Consider the following 21466-nt stretch of genomic DNA (forward strand, 5'->3'; position numbering starts at 1 on the left):
CTTCTCTCCACCCTTAGAAAAGTGCCACCGTTCCTTCCTCCTGGAATGGCATGCCAGCCACGATTTACTCAAACACCTACTGAATGCCTGGGATGAGGAGACAGGCTTGCCTTGGCAGCCCCCTCCTCCTGGCTGGTTTTGGCAACCAAACACCTGTGACTGGTAATTCACCACAGTGTCACTGTTCCCTGGTGAGGACACACGCATCCAGGGCAGGTTTTCTCTGGTTGGGTAGATTTCAGCGAGGCTTGAAAATTAGGCTAAAAAAATATAGTCCAGACCAACCCCATTCCTGATCTAGATTAAGGTTGTCTCTGCCCACATAAGGAACCTACAGGGTTAGATTCTTTTCAGTAGAGATGCCAGGCAGCAGTTGAAGATCACAGGAGCTGTCGTCACTTTGGCTGTTGGGAATTCATGTCTCCTGGTGTAGGGCTAGAGCAGATGATCCCTGGCTCTGTGCCCGACGGGAGGCGGTGGGTACCAAGGTCCTGATTTACCATTTTCCTCTAAATTTACTTATGAAGCCTCCTAAACTATTCCAGGCAGTGTTTAGCCATTCAGTATACTAGGTTTTCCTTAGGGGAAATAAGGGAGGTGATTGTCGCTAGTAATTGGGAGTCCAGAAACCCATTCGTATACACACCCAAAGCCTTGTTTCTGTTCTACTTTTCTCTTTAAGGCTCTTATTGGCCTTGCAAAGTGGTCATCTACCTGCACGCAGGCAGGTATCCAGAGAGTGGCAGCCCCCCAGAGCCAGAGCTCGTTAAGTGTTGCAGAAAACAAGGGCCACCAGCAAAGTGGTTGTAGGAATGGGAAAATAGCCTCCTTGGAGAGCAGGCACCTGGACTTGGCAAGTTCTCATCATTCAAGAATAGGTATAGAGGGGTTTCCCTCAGGTTGTTCCAGGATCGGGGGTAGTCAGGGAAAAACAGGAGCTCTGGATTCTGCTCCGAGCTTGGCATGATGTTGGTGGGAATCCAGGCGGCTGCTGGCTGCTCTGCCATCGGTGACCGACCTCCTCCCCTTTCCTCAAAAGCAAAGCCTCGGCATGGGTCCCGAGACAAGTGCTGTCCTAGTAATGTCTAGCCACTCACCCTTGTGGCATCTTCAGAACTCTTGTCCTGTGCCTTGACCATCTCCCGGTACGTCTGGCTGTGTGAGCTAGCTGCCAGACCGCAGGAAGGGGGGCGATGTTCACATCCCTGCTTTGGGTGAACTGGCTGGCACCAGGCGTGGCCCGAGGTTACTGGACACCAGCTGGAAAAGCCTTCTGAGGGCAAGGGCAGGCTGTGGGAGTAGGAAGAGTCCATGCAAAGCCTCCAGTGGGCAGCACAGATCTCCAAACTTCCTCCAGTCACAGGGTTCGCCTGCCGGGGCTACTGACAAGCTCAAATTAGTCCCAGATACAGCCCGTGGAGCTGACGGGCGTTTCCGGGAGGGCAGAGATACAAAGGGGAACACAAGGCCACACAGTCTGGTTTACTGGCTCATCATACACACACACCGGATATGTACACAAACATAAATATTCCAATATACAAATTTACACGGGACTCACAGATCACCTCCTCGTGTCTCTTCTCCAGCAACCCCCCCAACCTGTGCCCTATCCGTCCAAGCTCCATTTTAGGATGAAGGCTTGCAGGGGGCTGGCAGTAGAAGGTAGGAATCTGGAGGAGGGAGAGGTCCTGCTCCCCTCTCCTCACAGGTACCTCCAAAGGGTCCTGTCCCTTTTCAGTGGCACCATAGGGCAGAGGGCTAGAATAGCTCCACTCCCAATCCGCTGCAGCTCAAATCCCAGAGGCCCCCTCTGGTTCCTCTGTCTTTTGTTTGACTCGTCCTTGTTTCCTCTCCTTCTTCCTTTCTGCGTGTCCCCGCTTCTCAGTCTCTGTGTCTTGGCATCCCCTGCTGTGCCTGTAGGGAGGAGGGGCCCCAGACCACAGAGTCCTTCTGGCCCCTCTGCCCTCTTCGTGGGCCTTAGAGAAGGCTAGGACTTCGGTGCAGCTCCGCAGAGGTGCTGGTACCATTGGCAGGCTCTCTGCTGGGGGTAGGTGCTAAGCCGCAGCCCTCCCCAGGGCAGCCATGCTGGATCAAGATGTCTGCGCACTCCTGGCTGCCAGCCCGACGAGCATAGGCCAGTGGAGTCAGGCCCCGGGCGTCCCGGCTCCTCACATCCACCCCATACTGCAGGAGAAAGCACATTTTCACAGTTGGCATGAAGTTCTTGGGGAGGTAAGGAGAGGTGGCTTTCAAAGGGCTGGGGCAAAAAGGAGATTGGATAGGCCAGAGGCACCCTCAAGGGTGGGGCTGGGAATGGAAAGGCAAGGAGGGAGCCCACAACTCACCCAGATGAGCAGTTGTGTGAAGACCACATTGGCCATGGCGCTGGAGAGATGGAGAGCCGTCCGCCCGTCCCCATCCCCATAGGTCTCGTTCACCTCCTCCTTGGACCCGTGTGCCAGCAGCATCACCAGCAGCCGCAGGTCGTCCTCTACCACAGCCCGGAGCAGCTGCTGCCCCAGCGGCACGTCCGAGCTCGGCAGCGGGGCCAGGAAGAGCTTCTGTTCATACTTGGCCCGTATCCAGCGCTCCTTCTCCTCTCTGCAACCACAGGTCCATCCAGGCATGAGCCAAGGAAGGGCCCAAGCCAGTGGGTGGGGGCCGGGGCAGGCAGTCAGGGAATGACAGACACCCCACCCCAAAGGGGAACAGGAAGAAACAGCATAGGATGGAGCAGTGAAGAAATGGACGGCATACAGCAGGTAACGCAAAGGGGGTGGGAGAAGCTGAAAGGAAGGAACACTGAAGAGCGGCCCCTTGGGGGGCGGCAGGGACTAGGGGGCTGAGAGGGCAGCGAGATTCCAGGCAGGGCTCCCGTAGTAGCTTATCTGGCCCTGCTGGAACAAAGGGGGTGGGGGGCCTCCACCAGGGGCCCAGGCACCATCCTATCTCCCACCCATTCTCCCCATCTCAGAGCTCTGGCTAGGGCCTTCACGCCACAGAGCGATAGGGCCCTGCGCATGCGCCTCCTGCTGGCCCCTGACCTGCTGATAAGGCTCAGAAAGGGCCTCTTGTTGTGAGGAGCCTGAGTGACAGGCAGGGAGGGGGAGGGGCACCCCAAGGGGCCAACTGCCAAGCAGAGCAACGGCCACTTTTAACCCTTGGAGCACTGCTGTAGCCACCCAGGCGCCATCCCTATCTTCCTCACACCAGAGCACCAACACCCCCACCCTTCCTGGCCAGCTTCAGGGCACCCCTGCCTCCTGCAGCCACTCACCTGCAGGCGTCAGGCCCAGGCTTGGCATAGCCATCCAGGGCCCCCTCCCAGACGCTGTTGGCCAGGGCATTGCCCATCGCGGTCATGACAGCCAGCAACTCGGGTGGCCAGTCATCAAGGTCCAGGGAGCGGACCCGGGACAGGTGAGCCCCTAGATGTCGGTGGGTCCCTGAGCACTCAATGCACATCAGGGCACCCAGGTTCAAGCTGGCCCAGTCTGGATCTAGGTGAGGAGAGGAAGCATCATGAAGTCCATGGGCAACCAGAATGAGAACACCAGGAAAGTCCTCTGCCCTGGCCAACTGCAAGCCCCTTGTCAAGCTTTCTTAAAGCCGCCCCAACCCCAGCCCTGCTGGCCTTTGCACTCACTGGGGGCATCACAGTCGATACAGAAGCTATTGCCACGAACGGTACGGACGGCTTGCACAGCCAGAGCTGCGTTTTGGTTCCCCAGCCGAGTCTGCGCAGTGGGAGAGACGAGAGGTGGCTGGTCAGTCACAAGGCCGCCTTGGGTCCCACCCCACTTGGGCCTCCGTGCCAACCTTGTCCTTGGCACTGCGGCAGCCCTGCAGGCTGGCGAGGATCTGGGCCTGCACGCTCTGTACCCACAGCTCCCGCTCCTCTGCTGTTGAGGCCTCGAAGTGCCATGTCTGCCCAGTGAGGGACACCACCACAAACTCAAATGACTCCTCTGCATCTGTGGGAGACAAGGGTGTTTATCTCCGTCAGGGCAGGGCGCCCACCACGCACACAGCCAGGGACATGTAATCACCACAATTCTATGCTCTCTCCTGCTTTCCTGCCTCTCCTCCTCTTTCCTCTATCGCCGGCCTCAAAGGCCATGTTCCCGGGGGGCAACTTGTAGTTGTGCAGAGGAGCCCTCAAGTCCTCTATTCCTAACCACCTGTGGAGCCTGGGTGGAGAGGCGGGGTGCAAGGATTTTGCCTCCCTGGCACTGCCAAGAATGTGTCTGGGATTCAGAGTGGGGTGCTTCCTGGAGAAAGCAGAGTGGAGTGTCTGGGGAAGGATGCAATGGGGCACTAGGAGGCAATGCTGGGAGGGTGGGGGAAGGCGGGTGTGGGCACCATCCGTATATGTCAGCTGCAGCCGCCTCATTTTGCAGCTCATTAAACCCAATATTCCTGACGGCGTCAGCGTGGGGCTCCTGGGAGCCGGGCCCCTCCCCCACTACCATGGCACAGACAGGCAGGAAGGACAAGTGGATGGGGAGAGGAGGAGAGGTTTTCCCCACAAACTGGGATGTGTGAGCAGACAGGGACATGGGGACAGCTCCAGTGACAAACACTGCTGGCTGGACTGTGGCCCCAAACAATGTGGTGAAGCTCCTCCAAGCTCTGCTCCCCTAGGCCAATGGAACACAGCTCCACGAACCTCTCTGCCAGTGGTCACTACCCTATGGGTGAACGATTCCTAACAAGCAGCGGGAATGTGTGGCGGGGGCTGCAGAGAGAACTCCGGTACCTGTGGGGAGGCCCAGCGCTGGGCTAGAGGCAGAGGCCTGAGGCGTGGGTCCTACTCTACAGGCACCCTCCATGGGAACCACCTCCTAGAAGAGTGCTGGTACTCCTTCTTTCCCCCGGGCTCCACCATCCCACCTCACCTTCCAGCACCGCCCCTGAGCCACACAGTCATGATCACTCACTCGTAGGGGCTCAGTTCCCTGGCACAGTGGACCCCATGCCATGAATGCTAAGCATCACTACACTGCAGGTAGGCTGGGGAAGGTAGCTCCTCCCCAGAGGTGATCTCTGCCCTCCTGCCCACATCCCTACCCCTGGCAGTCGGAGCACAAGTGAGACCCTATGCCATCAGCAGAAGAAATTTGTCTGGGAGCAAAGAGGCTCCAACCACTGAGAGGAGGAACATTTTGAAGATAACTTTGGAGACAATCAGAGGACAAGTGCTATGATCAACACAGGTTATGATAAAGGCCCTATGGAAAAATGTTTGAGGAGCTGGAATTCCTTAGTTTAATGATGAGTAAGGAGAGACTCAGCCAATTACTACACACGTATTAAGCACCTACTATATGCCCAGCACTCATTAAACTCAATGGGTGATACAAGAGATACAGAAAACATAGGTCCTGCCCACAAGCCTTGGAAGAGCTACTAGAGTAGCCGCCTGCTGTGTTTTACCTTCTATAAGGAATAAAAGAGAAGCTCACATTTTAATAGAAAGGGTTTAAATTACGCAGAAGAAAGAGCTTTCCTAAGATACTAGGTCTACATTACCAAAGGAAGTGAAACTGTGGTTATTGCTAATTATCACAAGGTACTTAACTCTAAAATGGAAAAAAAAATGGTGTTGAGGGTACTGCCCCCGAATCCCACAGCCCACCTCCTGTGCCCATTTCCCTGTAGGTCCCCCTAACCTTCAGCAGCACTGCTGGGGCCGTCTGGTCGGGGGGTCCCGGTGCTCTTTTTCCTCCGGTGCTTCTTCCGGTTGGAGTGGGGAGATGGGGGAGGCTCCAGCTTGGGGCTGGAACTGAGCACCTCAGCTGGGCCACTGGCTGGTGAGGGGAGAGGTGGAAAAGTGTGGGAAGAGGGGAGGGTGGGGGGGGTGCAGAGTACAAGACCTGCCTAGTGCAGCTGGGAGCTCCACCCTGCCCAGCAGCCGGACCACCGGGGACAGGGTCTGCGCAGCCAGTCCCAACCCCAAAGCTTCCCCAGCCCTGGATGGAGAAGAAGGTGAGGACAGGAGAATGCAGGGAACTTGGGCAGCAGCGCAGGATGAAGGCAGGGAGGAATCGTCAGCCCGGAGGGGCGGAAGGCGGCCCAGGGAACTCACAGGGAGCTGAAGCCCCAGCAGCTCCGCACCAAATTTATCCTCAATCACACTCCCCGCTCCTCACAATTAATAGCAGAATTAGAAACAATCAGGGAGCTGCCTAATTACTGTCAATTAGAGCGCGCTAATCAAGCTCCGTCTCCCACACCCCGCCCGGCGCTCACCACTAAATGTCAAACTTCATTAGAGGCAGACACGCTCCCTCCCTGCCTGCCTTCCTCCTTCCAGACTCTACACAGGGGCCCCACCGAGGCCAGGCGGCCTGGCCCGTCAGGACAGTGGCTCTGGGAAGCGCCCTCAGCTCCCCTTCTCAAGCCCTCCAGTCACCCTTTCACCCCCCTGGGGAGGCTGGGACTTGGATCAGGAGGTGGGGAGATTCCCTGTGCTGGGAGCACCCAGTTCCTTCGAGCTGTCAGAGTTCAGACTGGGGGTGAGTGCTTCTGAGGGGTGAGAGCCTGTGAAGGGTTTGGGGAGGCAATTCAGGAAGTTTACAGGCCTGGGGGTGGGGGGGCCCTGGCACTACTGCCCCCAGCTGGAGGCAAAGTGGGAGGAGCAGGTGTGCCTGAGGGGCCAGGGAGCACCCTGGAGCCCTGACCTAGGAAAGGAGGGCGGGGCTGTGCCCACCTCTCTTTTAGCCTGCAGAACTGCTGACCCTAACGGTTAGGGTACGGTTAGGGTACGAAAAGTTAGGGTACAAATGGCTAGGGTACCAGTGAGAGTAGGGGGGAGCGGGGAGAGTATGTGTGTGTGTCTGTGTACACACGTGTGGCAGTGCTCACTGAAGGGGCAGGGAGACGTAATAAGGGGAAGGAGGAGCTGAGATGTGAGCTGGGCACAAAAATGGATGAAAGGGGGAGAAAATGAAGAGCCCAGGATAGTGGGAGGACGGTGGGATGGGGGAGGAAAGGTAGACTTTTGACCAGCTAGACAGGATGGAGCCTCAGGCAGGCCAGGCCAGGTGGGGGCAGGAGCCGAGGACTACCTTCTGGATCCTGGATCCTATCTCTAGGACCACCCCCTCCATGGCAGGCAAGTTGCCGCCTTCAAAACGTGTGTAAAGCCCCCAGCCTCCGACCTCCCTGCTCAGCCGCTTCCCTGTCCCCCCCGCGGTGAGGCTGATGAGCTGGCTGCGCAGGGGGCTGATGGGGATGCGGGAGCCGCCACCAGCACTGCCTAGGGACAGCGGCGGCGGGTGGGCAGAGAAGCTGCAGAGGGAAGGTCTCTGGCACCAGCCAGCCAGCCACTGGCAGGGCCTGGGGGCAGCAAAGGGCTTGAGGGCCAGGAAGCCTCCGCCCCTGGTTGCTGGAGCAGGGATACAGAGAGCCCCTCCTCCACTTCTAGACCCCCCCCCGCACTGGCCTCGCCTTGCAGCAAGCTCTGCTGGGCCCCTCCCCTCGGCACCCAGGCTGCGGTTGCTCCCTGGCTGCCCTCCTCTGCTTATGGGGTCCTGCGTACCTGGGGGCAGGGCATCACTCCACTGGTCGGCGCTGGAAACGGAGCAGGAGCGCTGGTGCAGGCCCTCAGGGCGAGGGCCAGCCCAGGCCGGGTTGCTGGCCGAGTAGGGGGCACCTGGGGGTGGGGGGAAGGGTCAGACTGGGAAGGGAGGCTGGGGAAGGGCTACACAGATTTTCCTGAAGATAAGGCTGCAGGCAGAACTTGAGAAATTCTAGCAGAATACTGACCAAAAACGAGGCATTTACCAGGTACCAGCCAGGCTTACTGGAGACCGAGAGGCCTTGCCCGGCCCCCCACCCCCCAGGAAGCAGCTGGTCCCACACCTCACACTCCTCTCCATGAAGAGAGTGGACACCTCATCCCCTTGCTGTGAGCCAGAAGAGGGGGGCACACAGTCCTGACACCCCTGTCACCATAGCGCTTGTCTGGCCATCATTCTCAGCCCCCTCTCCCTCCAGATCAGGCCCCTACACCACACATTCTAAGTCCACATATGCCATTTGCTTTGCCTCAGCTTTGGTGCTATTCTGACGAGAAATAAGTGTATCAGATTCAAGTAATTATGTCTAATTAGTATTAGTAATTATCCTGTTGGGCTGGAGAAAATTAATCTTTCGTTTCCCATCAGGGAAGAATGGCAGAGCCAAGGGGAACGAAAGGCTCCAGGAGTGCCAGGGCCTGGCAGTGGAAGCGGCCGGGCCCCTGTGCCCTCAGCACCCTCTAAGCACTGGATTCACTAACAGGGAGCCCATGGGGCAGCCACAGGGCCTCTGCTGCCCTGTCACCTCAGTCCACCTAAGGACAGGGACTGAGGCTAGAAGGCGGCAGTGGTGGGAAGTCTGAGAACAGGTAGGCCAGTGGCGAGGTCTGAACCGAGAGCGGAAGAGTTGGCCAGGTATGGGAGGTTAGTAAGGGAGGCAGAGATAGGGCCTGGAGCTGGACCAAGTGCAACAGAGCAGGTGACAAACTCAGCCTCTAACCAGTCCTGGGAGGACAGGGATGGAATTTCTGGAAGCCTAGGGATGGAAGCTCTGAGCTGAAGCCCCTAGAAGGTAAAGAAACAGGCCAGACATCCCTAACGCTCGGAGGACAATCTGATGCAGAAAGGTGGAAGGCAAGTTTTGTGTTTCTCTTGTATTCATCATAACACCCAAGGCAGGACCAGACACACAGTAAGTGCTTATGAATATACGTGTGGTGCCAACACTGCCAGCCAGGCTGCCCCATTTCCAGTCCCTCAAGGCCACATGCTGATACTTCCTCTGCAGAGTCCCGCCCCACCCCACCCCTGCTCGGGCCTATCGGGGTCTCTGCAAACCTGGCCTTTCTCAGGGTACCCTCGGCTCCCTGGCAGGAGACCTTTAGGGCGGCAGATGCAATTCCCTAAATTCCCAGAGACCCTGCTTCTCCCCACGCCTCTCCTGCTTCCGTGCCCTCATGGGTTCTAAATCTCATCCCTGCCTCGACCTGAGCCCCACCCAAAGACCTCACAGGCCCAACTTCCTCCCCAAGACCCCCAACTCAAAACCCCAAGGGAGGGAAAGTGCTTTCCCTTTTCTTTGTTAATTCTCCCCTCATTACGCCTGCAATCCCACAATCAGTGTGCACTGTAATTGTCGAATTTGATGCTAATGATTAATGAATTAAACATGGAGCCATCAATTAGTCCTCGGAGGATAATTCTGCATAAAGCAGCGGATAATGTAATTACAGTAACAAAGATAATGAGATGTTAACATCGCCCGGTGAGCGGGAGACATGTGTGAGTGTGCATGAGGTCGGTGTCAGCGTGCGGTGGAGGGGACACGGGCTCGGGTAAATGCCCGTCCATGTGTTCTGGGGCCGTGGGCAAGTGTCTGTGGGTGTTGTGTGTCTCTTCTCCATGTGCACCTCTGCCCCCCTCCCTGGGGAAGGCTCTGATGGCCCAGGATTATGACAGGACAGAGCTTGTTACTGTTTCTCTGCCTCTTTGGGGAAAAAGCACAGTCTTGCTACCTGACTTCAAGGAAAGGCTCATCCCCTCCTTCCTCCTTGGATAGGAAACAAGAAACCCCATGCCAGATCAGAGGCTGCTCCTCTCCCTGTGTGCATGCAGCTCTGGGATTGCTCGGGGCCCTGGCTGAGCCCCAGCCCCCTGCCCATGCCTGGCAGTGATTCCCCAGCAGCCCTGACCCAGCTCTCTAGGCAGAGCACTGAGGAAGGCGCAGGGCCTGTTTTTGCCATTCAACCCCTCCCTAGAGCACCCCCATCCCGGCCCCGAGACGGGTGGATGCCTTTCTCATTACCCTCCTTATTTCCCTAAATCCACTAAAACCCTCTGCACAATTCAAGATCTTCTCTCTGAGCTGAGGTGGCTCAGAGGATAAAACATGGCTTTTCAAGTCAGGCACAGTTCTAGGTTCAAAGCCCCACTCTCAAAGCCCCACTTACTGTGGAATTTTACAGACTAGTTATTCAATCTCGCTGAGCATTGGTTTCCTCATCCATAAAGTGGGGATGATAATCTCAACTTGACAGAGCTCCAAATGGGCTTGACATAGAGTAGATCTACTGCATCTGGCCACCTCTGTCAGCAGAGGGCAGCTCCTCCCATGTCTCTCCCAGCGCCTCCAGACTGGTCAGCGGGGACTGAACAAATGCCACAGAGTAGGGGTGCCAAGTGCTCCTTGCCTCCAGCAAAGAGCATGCTCAGGAGGCCATTGTCTGACCTCTTCTCTGAACCCAGAGCTGCTCAATGCGGGTCCTATCAGCACTTTGACGGGGGCAGTTCTCCAGGGCCTGCTCCATCCATTCCAAGGACTTAGTACCCAGGCCCCTGTGCACTGAATGTCCTCAGCAGCCTATTACTATGATAAGCACAAGTGCCCCTGGTCCCACATGGCCTCTGGGAAAGGCAGCACCCCTGGACTAAGAGCCAGTCCCTAGGGCAGGGACACAGTTGCAGTCCCTAGGGGGCTGGACAGTTTCTTAAGCAGCTGTTTCTGCACCCAGGGAAAAGGAGAGCCAATCACCTAGAACAGCATCGGGGATACTGAAGTCTTGGGAATAAGGGTCCAGAAGCTAAGGCAGATCTGGGGCAAGGGGACTAGGTGTGGGAGGGACAGCAATGTGGCTTTGGAGCCTCAGAGGCCCAGCAAGGCAGGGCGAGCCAGGAACAGAAAGGAACGTAAGTATTATTCACCTGGACTCATAGTATCATCTGAAAAGGTAAGAACCGGTCAAGGAGAAACCAGTGCACCCCAGATTCACACCCTCTCGGGCTCTAGCTCTTTTTTCCACACAGCTAAGCCTGTGGGAGAGCCTACCTGGCTTCTAGCTCCTCTCTAAACTCATTCCTCTCTGAGCAAAGACCCTACCTCTCGCTGCAGACCCTAGAACATTTGCGAAGTGAACCCCTTCTGGCTCCCTCCCTCCCCACACAGCACACCTGCTTGAGATGCTGGCTATGTGTGCTAGAGGCCCTGTTCCCACCATCACCTGCCCTGGCCCAAGGACCACTAACAGCACCTGTCAGCATGAGGCTGTCTGGCCCTATCTCGATCTTCAAATCACCCACCAGGCTGTATACTGGCTGCTACCTTTACCAACTCCCACGAGGGCAGCAGTTTGGCAAATGCATTTGGCTGACCTCATCTTGAAGCATGACTCTGGGTGGCAAACATGACAGGAGCCCTGAGGACCCAGGCTGAGAAAGAGCAAAGCCCCACAGCGCCTACCTTTTCAGGCCTCCACAGCCACACTCCCCAATCTTGCAGAGTGAGGAAGCAAGGCTCTCCACGCACCCCCACCACCCTGCCCCCAGCAGCCACCTCACCTGTGCCCCCACCCAGCTGTGTGTTACTCCGATCCAAGGCCAGTCCATTGGCCCGGGGGCTGGTGCCAGGGGCTGTGGCAGGTGTGGCTCGGGGCAGGCGCTTCCCTGGCACTTTCACTGTGGTCCGCAGCAGGTCAATCTCCTTGCCATGGATGTTCTGCATGTAATCCTGAGGGCCATGCGGATAAAACAGACGAACATTCATTAGGGCAGGTCACTCTCTGGCTGCACTTTGACACTGACCAACCAACTCCTAGATCTCTCCCCCTGTGCTGGAAGAAACAGAAGGAGAGGGAAAGCCCAAATTTTAAAAAACCAGACGGTGAAGCTCACAGAATATCTCCATGTGTGGATGACACCCAATCTACTGGGCAAGACACAGCAGGGGTGGGGTGGGGGGACACCATCGGCAGAGGTGGGGGGTGTGTGAAGCCCAGCCCCGAGGCACAGGGCTCCTTTAGGAAGGACGGCTCAGGAGGCACCACGAGGGAGGGCAAGTACACAGCCGAGATGGGAGCCAGGAAGAGAAGGCCCACATGGCCAGAAGAGGAACTGACATATTCCAAAGGACGCAGACGGTGGGGCAGCCCCAGGCCATGGGTGGCCTAGTCACCGAGTACCTCGGCCGTGGTTTCAGAAGCTTCCACCACCACCACTGGGGCACGGGGAATCCTTCAAGCCTCGAACAGTCCTCCATCCTGACAACAGTGCCCGACGATGGTAAGGATCTGCTAAACAGTTTAAAAGGAGCCTTTGATGCTTTTTGCTGTTCTGACTTAGTACAGAGAAGGGTCCATGGTTCCACAGAGAGCAGCGGGCATCCAGTCAGCAAAATAACCATTACCATCACACCATCAGCTGCCCGTGCTCGGGACACTGCAGGTGTGGATCACAGTTCACCTTCCCGGGACTGGGCGTCACCAGAGCCACTTTACAGTAGTAGGACAGAGGCTTGCAAAGGTTTCTCTGCCCAAGGGCACAAATCGAAAGGTAGCAGAACCAGACTCCAGCCCAGGCTCTGCAGGTTGCGGAGGCTGTGCCCTGAAGGTAGACTTCCTCAGCCCAGGAATGCATCCTGACTTCAAGTCAGCACCCAGAGGGCCCCAGACATGGACGACTGGGTGGGGATCCCAAGCGTGGGGGCCGCTCAGCACCTGGGCCCCCGCCGTTCCTGCCGTCTTGATTCTGGCCTGGGAGTCCCACGGTGGAGTGGCAACTTGGGGACCACAGAGCAGAGGCTGCCCCCTCCCCTTAAGAGCTTCGGGCTTTAACCCTGAGCCCAACCAAGGCCCCCCACTGCTTCTGCTGGCGCCTTCCGCATGGCTGACCCATTTCCTCGCTTCTGTCACTGGTAAGTTCCTCAGCAGTTCCCAGCTAGCGTCCCTGATAAAATGTGGTCAAAACTCCTCTGGAGAACAGGATCTGGGTGGGTGGTGCCAGCTGAACTTGGAATGGAATTCCGCTGAGGAGACTCTGACCTGCTCTCCTCCCAAGAGAGCTTCCTTGAGGCCCTGTCTCCATGTCCGCAAGAGCCCGCAGCCCCCGTACCTTCACCCACTTCGGGATGTCACCCAGCAGCTCTCCTACCTTCTCACCCTTTAGCTTCAGGGAAAAGGGGCAGTGTCCTCTGCTTGAGAGAACAGGTGGGGAATGTTGGCCAGCTTGAAGGAGCAAGTTTAAGGCTGGCCCTCACTCTGGGAATGACCAAGAGAACATCAAGCAGAAAGGGGTCATCTGGCCCCAAGGAGCTAAGAGAACATGTAAGTTTCCAGTTAAGAATAGGAGCGAAAATGAGGAGACAGCATGCAATGCCAGGCCCCCTCCTGCACTCCGGTCATCAGGCTGCAGGTCATGAGGGGAAAAGACTCATGGCAGGGACGAAAGGACGCCATTGATGATAGCATGCTGACCTCACCAGCCAAGTCCCACTGTCACGAGGCCCCACCAGGCCCGTGGCTACCTTATACTCCAAGTGGCTCCGACACCTCCGCAGGCACAGGGCCCTTCAGGACAGAGGGGCCTCATCAGGCACAGAGGAGGAGTGGCCCCCACTAGCGTGCGCCCATGAAAAAACTCCCTTCCATGCAGCTCTGGGCTATGTCTACACCCCCCTCACCCGCCCCCCCCCCACCACCACCTAGTCCCCTGGGAGGCACGGAGCCAGGTGCCGGGCCTTAGGCACACCCTGCTCTGAGCGTGTTTGCTTCACGTGTCAGAACCACAGAATGACATCGGAGAAGTCAAGAGGAACCACCTCCACCCAAGGGAGGAGCCCTATGACAAGCTCTCAGCCCCATTCTGCTCCATGCTGTCAGGGCCCTGACCCCAGGCCCTTGCCCTGGTGGCTCAGAGAGGCACAAACCTGGGAGACAGAGACAGTGTGCCCTCAATCCATCAGCCCCCCAGCAAACTCAGTCCCCGCTGGCCCTGTGGTCTTGCTCTCAGCCCGGCATCCAGCATCAGCCTGAGTCTCAAGCCCTCCTTAGTCCGAGCCCAACATCCCACTGACTCGCCTCGGTATGCACCCGTCCCAGGTCCCTGCACACAGTCACATCTTGGATTGGCTGTTCCAAACAACTGTCAACAGCTGGCTGGGCCGAAGGCACAGCTGCAGTCCCTCTCCTGGGGGAGGGGCTCGGGCTGCTCTAGTTCACAAGGAGGTCACAGCAGCTGCACAGTTCAAGCCCCGTGGCAGTCCTGGGATGCCCAGGCTGACCCCGTGCCAAGAACAACAGTTGCACGGAGGGACTCCGGGGCCAAGTAGCCAGAACCGATGTCGGGGGACTGGCCACTCCGACCACACAGGACAGGTGCTCCCGTGCGGTGCAGGCCAGCACCCATAGCACCCTGCTCCATACGCTGTGCCAGGCCAGCTCTGGAGTCAAGGTGGGAGACAGAGCCTGGCACAAGGACAGCATGCTGCGGAACGCAAGGAGCGGCAGCAGGGACGAGGACATCGGGGGCAGAGCAACAGCGTTTCCCTCCGTCAGCAGAACGGGGAGCTCGGCGGTGGCGGTGGCAGCGGCTGCTCAGGAGAGCGGTCACCACGGCTGCCTTTATTACCCGCCATCAAACAGCAATTTCTTCCCCAGCCTCCTCGCTAATTACCCAGCCAGCGTTCTCATCTCGTTTTATTACTGGAATTAACAACGAGTTCAGAGCGTGGAAAGCTATTAAGATGTGTGATTAAGCCACATTCAATTAGTTTCTACAAACAATTTAATTGATGTTGCAGATAGAATTAACAGAAGGTGATTGTGTGAATGGCTCCGCTGGCTGCAAAATGGGGGAGGCTGTGGCGGGCTCTCTTGGGCCAGGCGAGGATGGGGTGGAAGGCTTGAGGCCTGCCCACCAGCCCTTCCTCCATGAGCCCAGCAGTGCCCAGCCTCCAGGCACTAGGTGACTCACGGACACCCCTGCCCTCTAGGTGGCAGGAGGGAGCGGTCCCCACGGTGGCGGCAGACGGGCCATGAGTAGTGTGTGCACCTCTGGGGCTATGGACGGCCCTTCCTCTGCAGGGCTGCCGGGCAGGAGGGAACCTCCCAAGAAGCCAGGTGGCTCCCCAGGGTGGGGTGAGGTCCCTGCTGGCAGCAGTGGGGAGGTGGGGAGATGGGGAAGGGGGGATGGAGGCAGGTCAGGAAGCACACATGAGTGCAGCTGCTGCTGCAGTAGGATGGAGTCCAGAGGAGTCAGGATGCAAGAGGGGCAGACAGCCTTCGCTAGCAGTAAACTCAAGCCCTGCTGGTGCAGCAGCACACAACACCCCCGTTCTGGCCCCGTTCTGGCCTTCGCTCCTACCTGCACCACTCCCGCTCCTGCTCCCACACTGTTTGGACCTGATCTGCATCTTCCGAGAGGGAAAAGAAGCATCCACAGGGCAACACCGCTGCTACCTGCGTTTACCAGCCCCTCCTGGGAAGGTACAGAAGAAGACCTATACTTTGATTCCAGAACCAATGGACAGCAGGTGAAAAGCTGACAGGGCACCTTGGGTCTCAGAGAAGCCCTTCACTGAACCTCTTCACAAGGTCCTGCAGCCCACAAGACAAGAGGAGGCCTGGCAGGGGACAGGCCAGCAGAGCCACCTGCCTCTTAGACTCACCCTGCAAGAAAGCAAGGACAGGCCTGGAAGCTGCCGCCACCCAGACCCTGTCCCAGGCTCCTGAACGCACCAAAGCGCACAACACAGTCCAACGAGCATGGCGCTGGAGGAGCCTCTGGGACACTCAGACACCCAGCCTGGCCCAGGCAGGGGTACCCGTCAGTTCCCTCCGTCCTCCTGTCTAGGCAACAACTGCCTGGATGTTAACTCTCCAGTCACTTTCTCAGCTAGGCCCAAAGGCAGGAGGTCTGAGCATGGTGCGGAAAAATCTGGGTAACGTCAAAGTCACAGGTCCAGGTAACAGCTCAGCCACTGGCTGGGTGACTCTGATGATGCAACAGACAAGACCCCACCAAGCTTCTGCTTTCTAGACTGTTGAGCGTAAAAGCAGCAGTTCCCTCCAGGAACCTTTTCTTCCTTTCCTTCTTTCCTCAAACCCAACATAACCATTGAACACTCCTCCATGTGCTGAGACCCTTTACTGTCACCTTTCCTCCACACTGGGCTTCCTCCGTTGTCTGAAGCATGGAGACAAGCAAAGGGGACACCGCACAGCCAGAGCTGCATAAAGCAGAAAGAACAGGTAAGAATGCATCAATGGGGGGAAGCCAAGGCCACCCCCACACGGGTAGGGGAGCCTGGGATGCTTCGGACAGGCCAGTTCCCAGATGCACTGGCAAGACGCTGCCGGAGGAGACCCAGCACATCCTGCCTGGGGTAAAGGGGATGGGTACAACCAGCTGGGAGCTCAGAGGTACCAGGCTGGCATCTGAATGGGCATGGTGGCCCCTCTTAGCTGAGAAGTACAGTGGTTCTCCCAACCTCCTAGTGCAGAGGCCCTGTACGGGCAAGATGCCCCGTGACTTTCTGAGACACCTGAGCCGTGGTGCTGGTGCTCTGGCTGGTAGCCTTGCTGCTCTCTCTTACTGACTCAGCAGCAGGACCAGGTGGCTCTGGACTTGCGCCAAGGTCGCCGGGTATGGGCCCTCCTCAGCGCCCCCACAGCCTAACACCAGCTCCCGCCCTGTGGAGGACAAAACGCTAGGAGGGAACACTGTGACTTGTGGTGGCCTGAGTTAAGGGTGAGGGTTGGCGCCTGAGGAACCAGATGGGGAGAAACCCAGGAGGGCAAGGCTGGGTTCTGTCCTGACCATGCAGACGCCTGCCGGCTCATCCCAAGCCAGGTCTCGGTGTGTTTTCTCAGCAGGGCTGTCGGGGCGGTGCCCTAAGGACCGGGTCTTGGCTGGAACCGTGGACCCCAGCACCTCATGGGGCAGGCCTCCCTGACACTGTGCAGATTCAGAGGCAGGCAAAGGACCTTCTGAGGCAGGCCCTGGGCTTCTGGGCCGGGGGTGGGGCCGGCCCACGTGCTGTGCTGGAGGGGCTTCACAGGAGAACTCATTAGCCCCACAGTGGGGCGGTGACAGAGATGGATTCTGGTGACAGCTGTGTGCTGGAGCCACGCAGTGAGGGGAGGGGGAGGCAGGAAGGGTGGGGGAACTGCCACAAGGGCCACTCTATAATCAGTGCACCCTCACCCACGGGGACAGAGGCCACACACCCTCTGAACCCCTCCACCTACCACCACTGCCCCACGCTCCCCTTCCCAGGAGCCCCCATGCCATTCTCAGCAGCCCCAGATGAACTGCCCTCTGGCTCTCCATCACCCCAGGCCCAGGAACCCAGATATGCCCCGCTGATGCGGCTCCCCTAAAGACAACTGGTTGGCACCCCCCGGCACCCCCAACTTCAGCAATTCCACATGAAAGGGCCCAATCCAGCTCTTTCAACAAGTGGGGTGGAGATGGGAGGACCTGACTGCACACAGCAGCCTAGCCCAGCAGCAATCACCCCTGGGGGGGTCTTCTCCAAAGGGTTCAGCCACCGCTCAGAGTCTCACGGTTGAGTGCTTAGCCTAGGCCCAGGTCTTGCGGTTCCTGAGCCACAAGCCACCACACGGGGGTCCTTTAAGGGACAGTCCATGTGCACTCGCAGAGGTCAGCCTGCCCACAGTCCCAGGTCAGCACCCCCCTACCCCTGCTCCTCCTCCTCTGGCCCTGCCCTGCCCAGACTCACGTGCAGACTGGGGTGGTAGGTGAGGAGCCCATTGTCACAGAGCGTCACGTACTTCTTCTTCCACTCCTTGTTCAGAGATTTGCCACTCCGCTTCAGCAGGATGCCCTGAGGACAGAGGCTGGATCAGAGACGGGTGCCAGCCCCATACATGACAGGCCCCGAGAGGTCCCAGTGACGCTAGGTAACACCTCCATCCCTGTCCTCTGCGGCCACTCTGCTCATCTAGAAGGGACTGAAGCCGACGGTCGGACGGGCTCTTCCACAGAGCTCGGCCCTCCCTGACCGTCCTCTAGCAACCTGGAGCTCCCCCAACCCTGGGCCGTGCAGCCAGGTCAGCACCAGGAGCCCGGGGTTTGGGTGGCCTCCGGGCAGGGACACTCCTACCCATAGGTCTCCAAGGGTGGGTGACCAGGGCCAAAATCCCTTAACCACCCCCAGAATGCCTCAGACTCCCCAGGGCAGGCAGTGCAGAGTCCCAGAGCTCAGCAACCCAATCCCCGTGCGTGTGAGACACTCAGCCTGGAGGTGAGAGGACCAGAGGGATGCACATGCACTCCTTGAGAGCAAGGCCGTTCGTGTGTTTTGTTCACGGACACATGCTCAACACTGTGCCAATGGTTGGGACACAGCAAACCCTCAGCCAATGTCTGGTGGTGGGGCACAGGGGGAGAAGCCAGTCGACCGCGGCCATCAGAGATGCTGAAAGGGGAGCGGGCCACAGTGAGAAGGCTACAGGGCAGGGCAGACCCAAGGATGGCCTTGGCCTTCCTCTAAGGACATCCCTGAAGACACCCTCGCCCACCTCTGGCTCTCCCCACGAAATGACAGACAGCATGGGAGAATGGCTGAGGACAGGATGGGGTCGGGGAGAGGACAAAGTGCCACTCAGATCCCAGTGGCAGCTCCTCAAGACTGGCATCACCCCTGGAAGCCCCCTACCAACACAGGAGGGGGTGAAGAGGCAGCTTTCCCTCTAGCCCCCCCAGACACAGCTCCCCCAGGAGAGCCACCCAGGTAGGGGCTGGAGCAGGGAGGAGTCAGGGTTGGCAGAGGCCAGGAGAGAGCAGACGAGGCCCCAGAGGCCACCCCAGCGACCACCAAAAGGGACCTGACGACTTGAACCCTGACCTAAAGCCACAAAGTCATGGCTTTGGGGTGGCTTCTCTTCGAGGAATGGAGGGCCCTGCCCGAAGACAAGGAGAACAGAGATTAAGAGATTTGAGGGTGAGGAAACAGCACTGGCTAAGGTCCTGTGGCCCAAGGGTGCAGGTTCTCCATGTTCTTCCGAAGAGAAGGCTTGGTCCTCAGGGGAGGAGTTGAGCCAAGCAGGCAATCAGGACCTCCTGCCTCATCTACCCCGTAGGGTCCAAGATGGAGCCGAGAGTCTCCCACCTTAAGACAGATGTTTCACATCCTCGCTACCATGCCTCCCTTTCTCCATCTCACTCTTCCTGCTGCCCCCAAGTGACAGATACTGTTGTCACACGACAGGTGACATGGAGGTGCAGTCACACGAGATCGAGTTGGGAGTCCCGGGCCGCCCGAGGACAAACCCTGAGACCCGGTCCCTATCAGCGTGAGAGACTCTATCCTCACGAGGAGCAACTCAAGACAAGTGGAACTGATGGGAACGTCACTAGACTGTGTGGCTGGAACAGTCCAGAAAGCAGTTGGACCCCTGCCTGTAGTTTGCGAAGGAGCCTCGGTGATCTGCTTCTGGGCAGGAACGAAGCAAGAATACAGCTGCTCCCTCTGCCCTGACTGCAGACAACACCCCTCAGGACCAAGGGTCAGATTCTGGAGAAGGTGGCCCCCAGGCTCACACTGAGCCATTGGGAAGGGCTGGGCGGAGGCTGCCGGGTCGCTCACCTGAGGCTCATCAACCCCTCCTGCACACCCCTTGGCCTTCGGAGGGGATTCCTCTGTTCTCAAACCCTTCCCACCTGATCCCTGCCCTCCTGGGTCCAGTCCCAGCTCCGGTCACGGCAAAGGGGAGCCAGGCTCTGCTCCCGCTTCTGCCACCAACTAGCCTTCAACATCAAACAAGTGGCTTTAGCTGCCTGGGCCTCAGTTTCTTTTCTTTTCTTTTAAGATTTTATTTATTTATTCATAAGAGTACAGAGAGAGAGAGAGAGGCAGAGACACAGGCAGAGGGAGCAGCAGGCTCCATGCAGGGAGCCTGATGTGGGACTCGATCCCGGGACTCCAGGATCGCGCTCTGGGCCGAAGGCAGGCGCCAAACTGCTGAGCCACCCAGGGATCCCCCTGGGCCTCAGTTTCTCGGCAGGTAGGGAGTGCGGCCTCCCACAGGGGATCAGGGGGATCAGGAGTCAGAATGCGGAGGGGGCCACCTAGCAGGGAGGCCCTTTCCTAGCCAGCACTCTGGCCCCTCCTTCACCTGGGCCTGATCCACAGCAGGGAGCCGCTGTGGCCTAGTGATAATGAGCTCAGTGAGCACAGTCAGCAAGGGTGTGGGAGGACTGCAGGCATGGAAGGACGAAGCGAGCAAAGCGAGCACAGCTGGCCGGGGACTCGACCTGCTGCCCACTCGTGCCCCCCAGCCTGCCTCACCTGCCTCTCACCTGCCAGCCCCCGCCCAACACAGAAGCAGTGTTAAAGGCCGGGCAGGCTACAGGCCTGCCTACCCAGGAGGTGGGTACCTCCCGTTCCCTCTCACATCCTTGCCTTCTAAGGAGGGAGACGATCTACAGGGGTTCCTGCTCCCCTCCCTGGCCGGCCGGCTGCGCACGGCGGAGCAGGAAGCAATCTGGGGCGGAATGGGAGCGGTGCGGAGGCGACAGCCCCCAGAGGACCCGTTCCGCCGCCGCCTCCCTCCCAGCTCCGCCAGCCGGCTTAATTGCGGAGTCCGGATTGATTGGGAATGCAAATGGCAACTGAAATGCAATCTCCACTCCCAGCAGGAGTGGGGGGGAGGGGGAAGGAATGGGATGGGGAGCCTGGGACATGAGAGTGGGAAGGGGGCCACACTGGCCCTGGGCAGCTGGAGGCTGGGGGAGGCACCACCGGGCCCCCAGAAAGCAGAGCGTGGCTAGCCCCCACCTCCACGCACGCACACCCTGATTGCCCTGCGTGACCCTGTGGTAGCACTAGAGTTCGCCCAGGTTCCTTCCTGGCAGGCTCTGCTCCGACAGAGGGTCCCTGAGGTTTGGAGGCCTATACCAGACAGGCGACCTAGCTGACCCCTGGCTGGACTGGAGCCCCAGATGCAAGTTCACAGCCCATCCTACAGCTCTCCCTCCCCTCCACATAGGGGATTCGGGGAACCAGACACACCAGCCTGCACCCTGAACAGGAAGGAGGCATTTGGGGCTACGCTAGTCTCAAAGTAAGGGGCCTGGAGCAAGGGTTCTTTTATTTCTTAAATGTTTATGTGGTTGCATCAGGCTCAGAAAGCACCTGCCCCCAAAGCAGAGTGACGGGCCTCTGTGAGACACAGGCATGTCGCCTGGTGAGAGGCCCCCAAGGAGCCCCTGGTTTGCACAGTCCCAGAGAATGCAATTTCACCATCAACAGGTTTGTGGGGTCGGATTCTGCACCCAGACCCACACCACAGACAGGCAAGGAGACACCACTGCCACTTCCATCCCAGCCGCTTCCCCTGGCTTCCCCGGAGGGGATCCGGCTAGAGCTGTCTCCGCCAGGCATCCTGTAATGACATTCCAGGGGAGGGCAGAAGCAGACACAGGCCACAGAGCAACATACAGGGTCCCCACCCGCACTCTGGGCCCCGACACCCTTTCGGGGCTCTCCATTCTGAGTGGACCTTCGCCATGGGGTCAGAATCCCACTCTGACATAGTTATTCTGCCAACCTGCCCACAGGCCCCAGAAGACCCAGCCTGGAGGGTCAAACCTTCACCACAGGGCTCCGGCCTGGTCAAGCTCTTGCGGCCCAGCCACCCAGTCTC

At 58.4% G+C, this 21466-nt stretch overlaps 1 protein-coding gene across 7 annotated transcripts in view; it reads right to left on the reverse strand.

The window, feature by feature from the left end:
- Nucleotides 1–1467: 1467 nt before the first annotated feature.
- AGAP3 (ArfGAP with GTPase domain, ankyrin repeat and PH domain 3) overlaps nt 1468–21466 on the reverse strand; it is a 56415-nt gene continuing 36416 nt past the window's right edge. For 5 of the 7 annotated variants that reach the window (XM_072776958.1, XM_072776956.1, XM_072776961.1 and 2 more), the window contains 9 exons: nt 17539–17643; nt 11361–11529; nt 7547–7660; nt 5676–5813; nt 3823–3977; nt 3650–3740; nt 3281–3503; nt 2349–2604; nt 1468–2187 (listed from right to left, as the gene is read on the reverse strand). In XM_072776958.1, coding sequence (XP_072633059.1) covers nt 1981–2187; nt 2349–2604; nt 3281–3503; nt 3650–3740; nt 3823–3977; nt 5676–5813; nt 7547–7660; nt 11361–11529; nt 17539–17643 — 1458 coding nt within the window. In that variant the 3' untranslated portion in view covers nt 1468–1980. The remainder of the gene's footprint in view (nt 2188–2348; nt 2605–3280; nt 3504–3649; nt 3741–3822; nt 3978–5675; nt 5814–7546; nt 7661–11360; nt 11530–17538; nt 17644–21466) is intronic. The other 2 variants (XM_072776959.1, XM_072776957.1) reach the window with 2 other exon arrangements.

The sequence above is a fragment of the Canis lupus genome, chromosome 15, assembly GCF_048164855.1.
Source record: "Canis lupus baileyi chromosome 15, mCanLup2.hap1, whole genome shotgun sequence".
Classification (NCBI taxonomy): domain Eukaryota; kingdom Metazoa; phylum Chordata; class Mammalia; order Carnivora; family Canidae; genus Canis; species Canis lupus.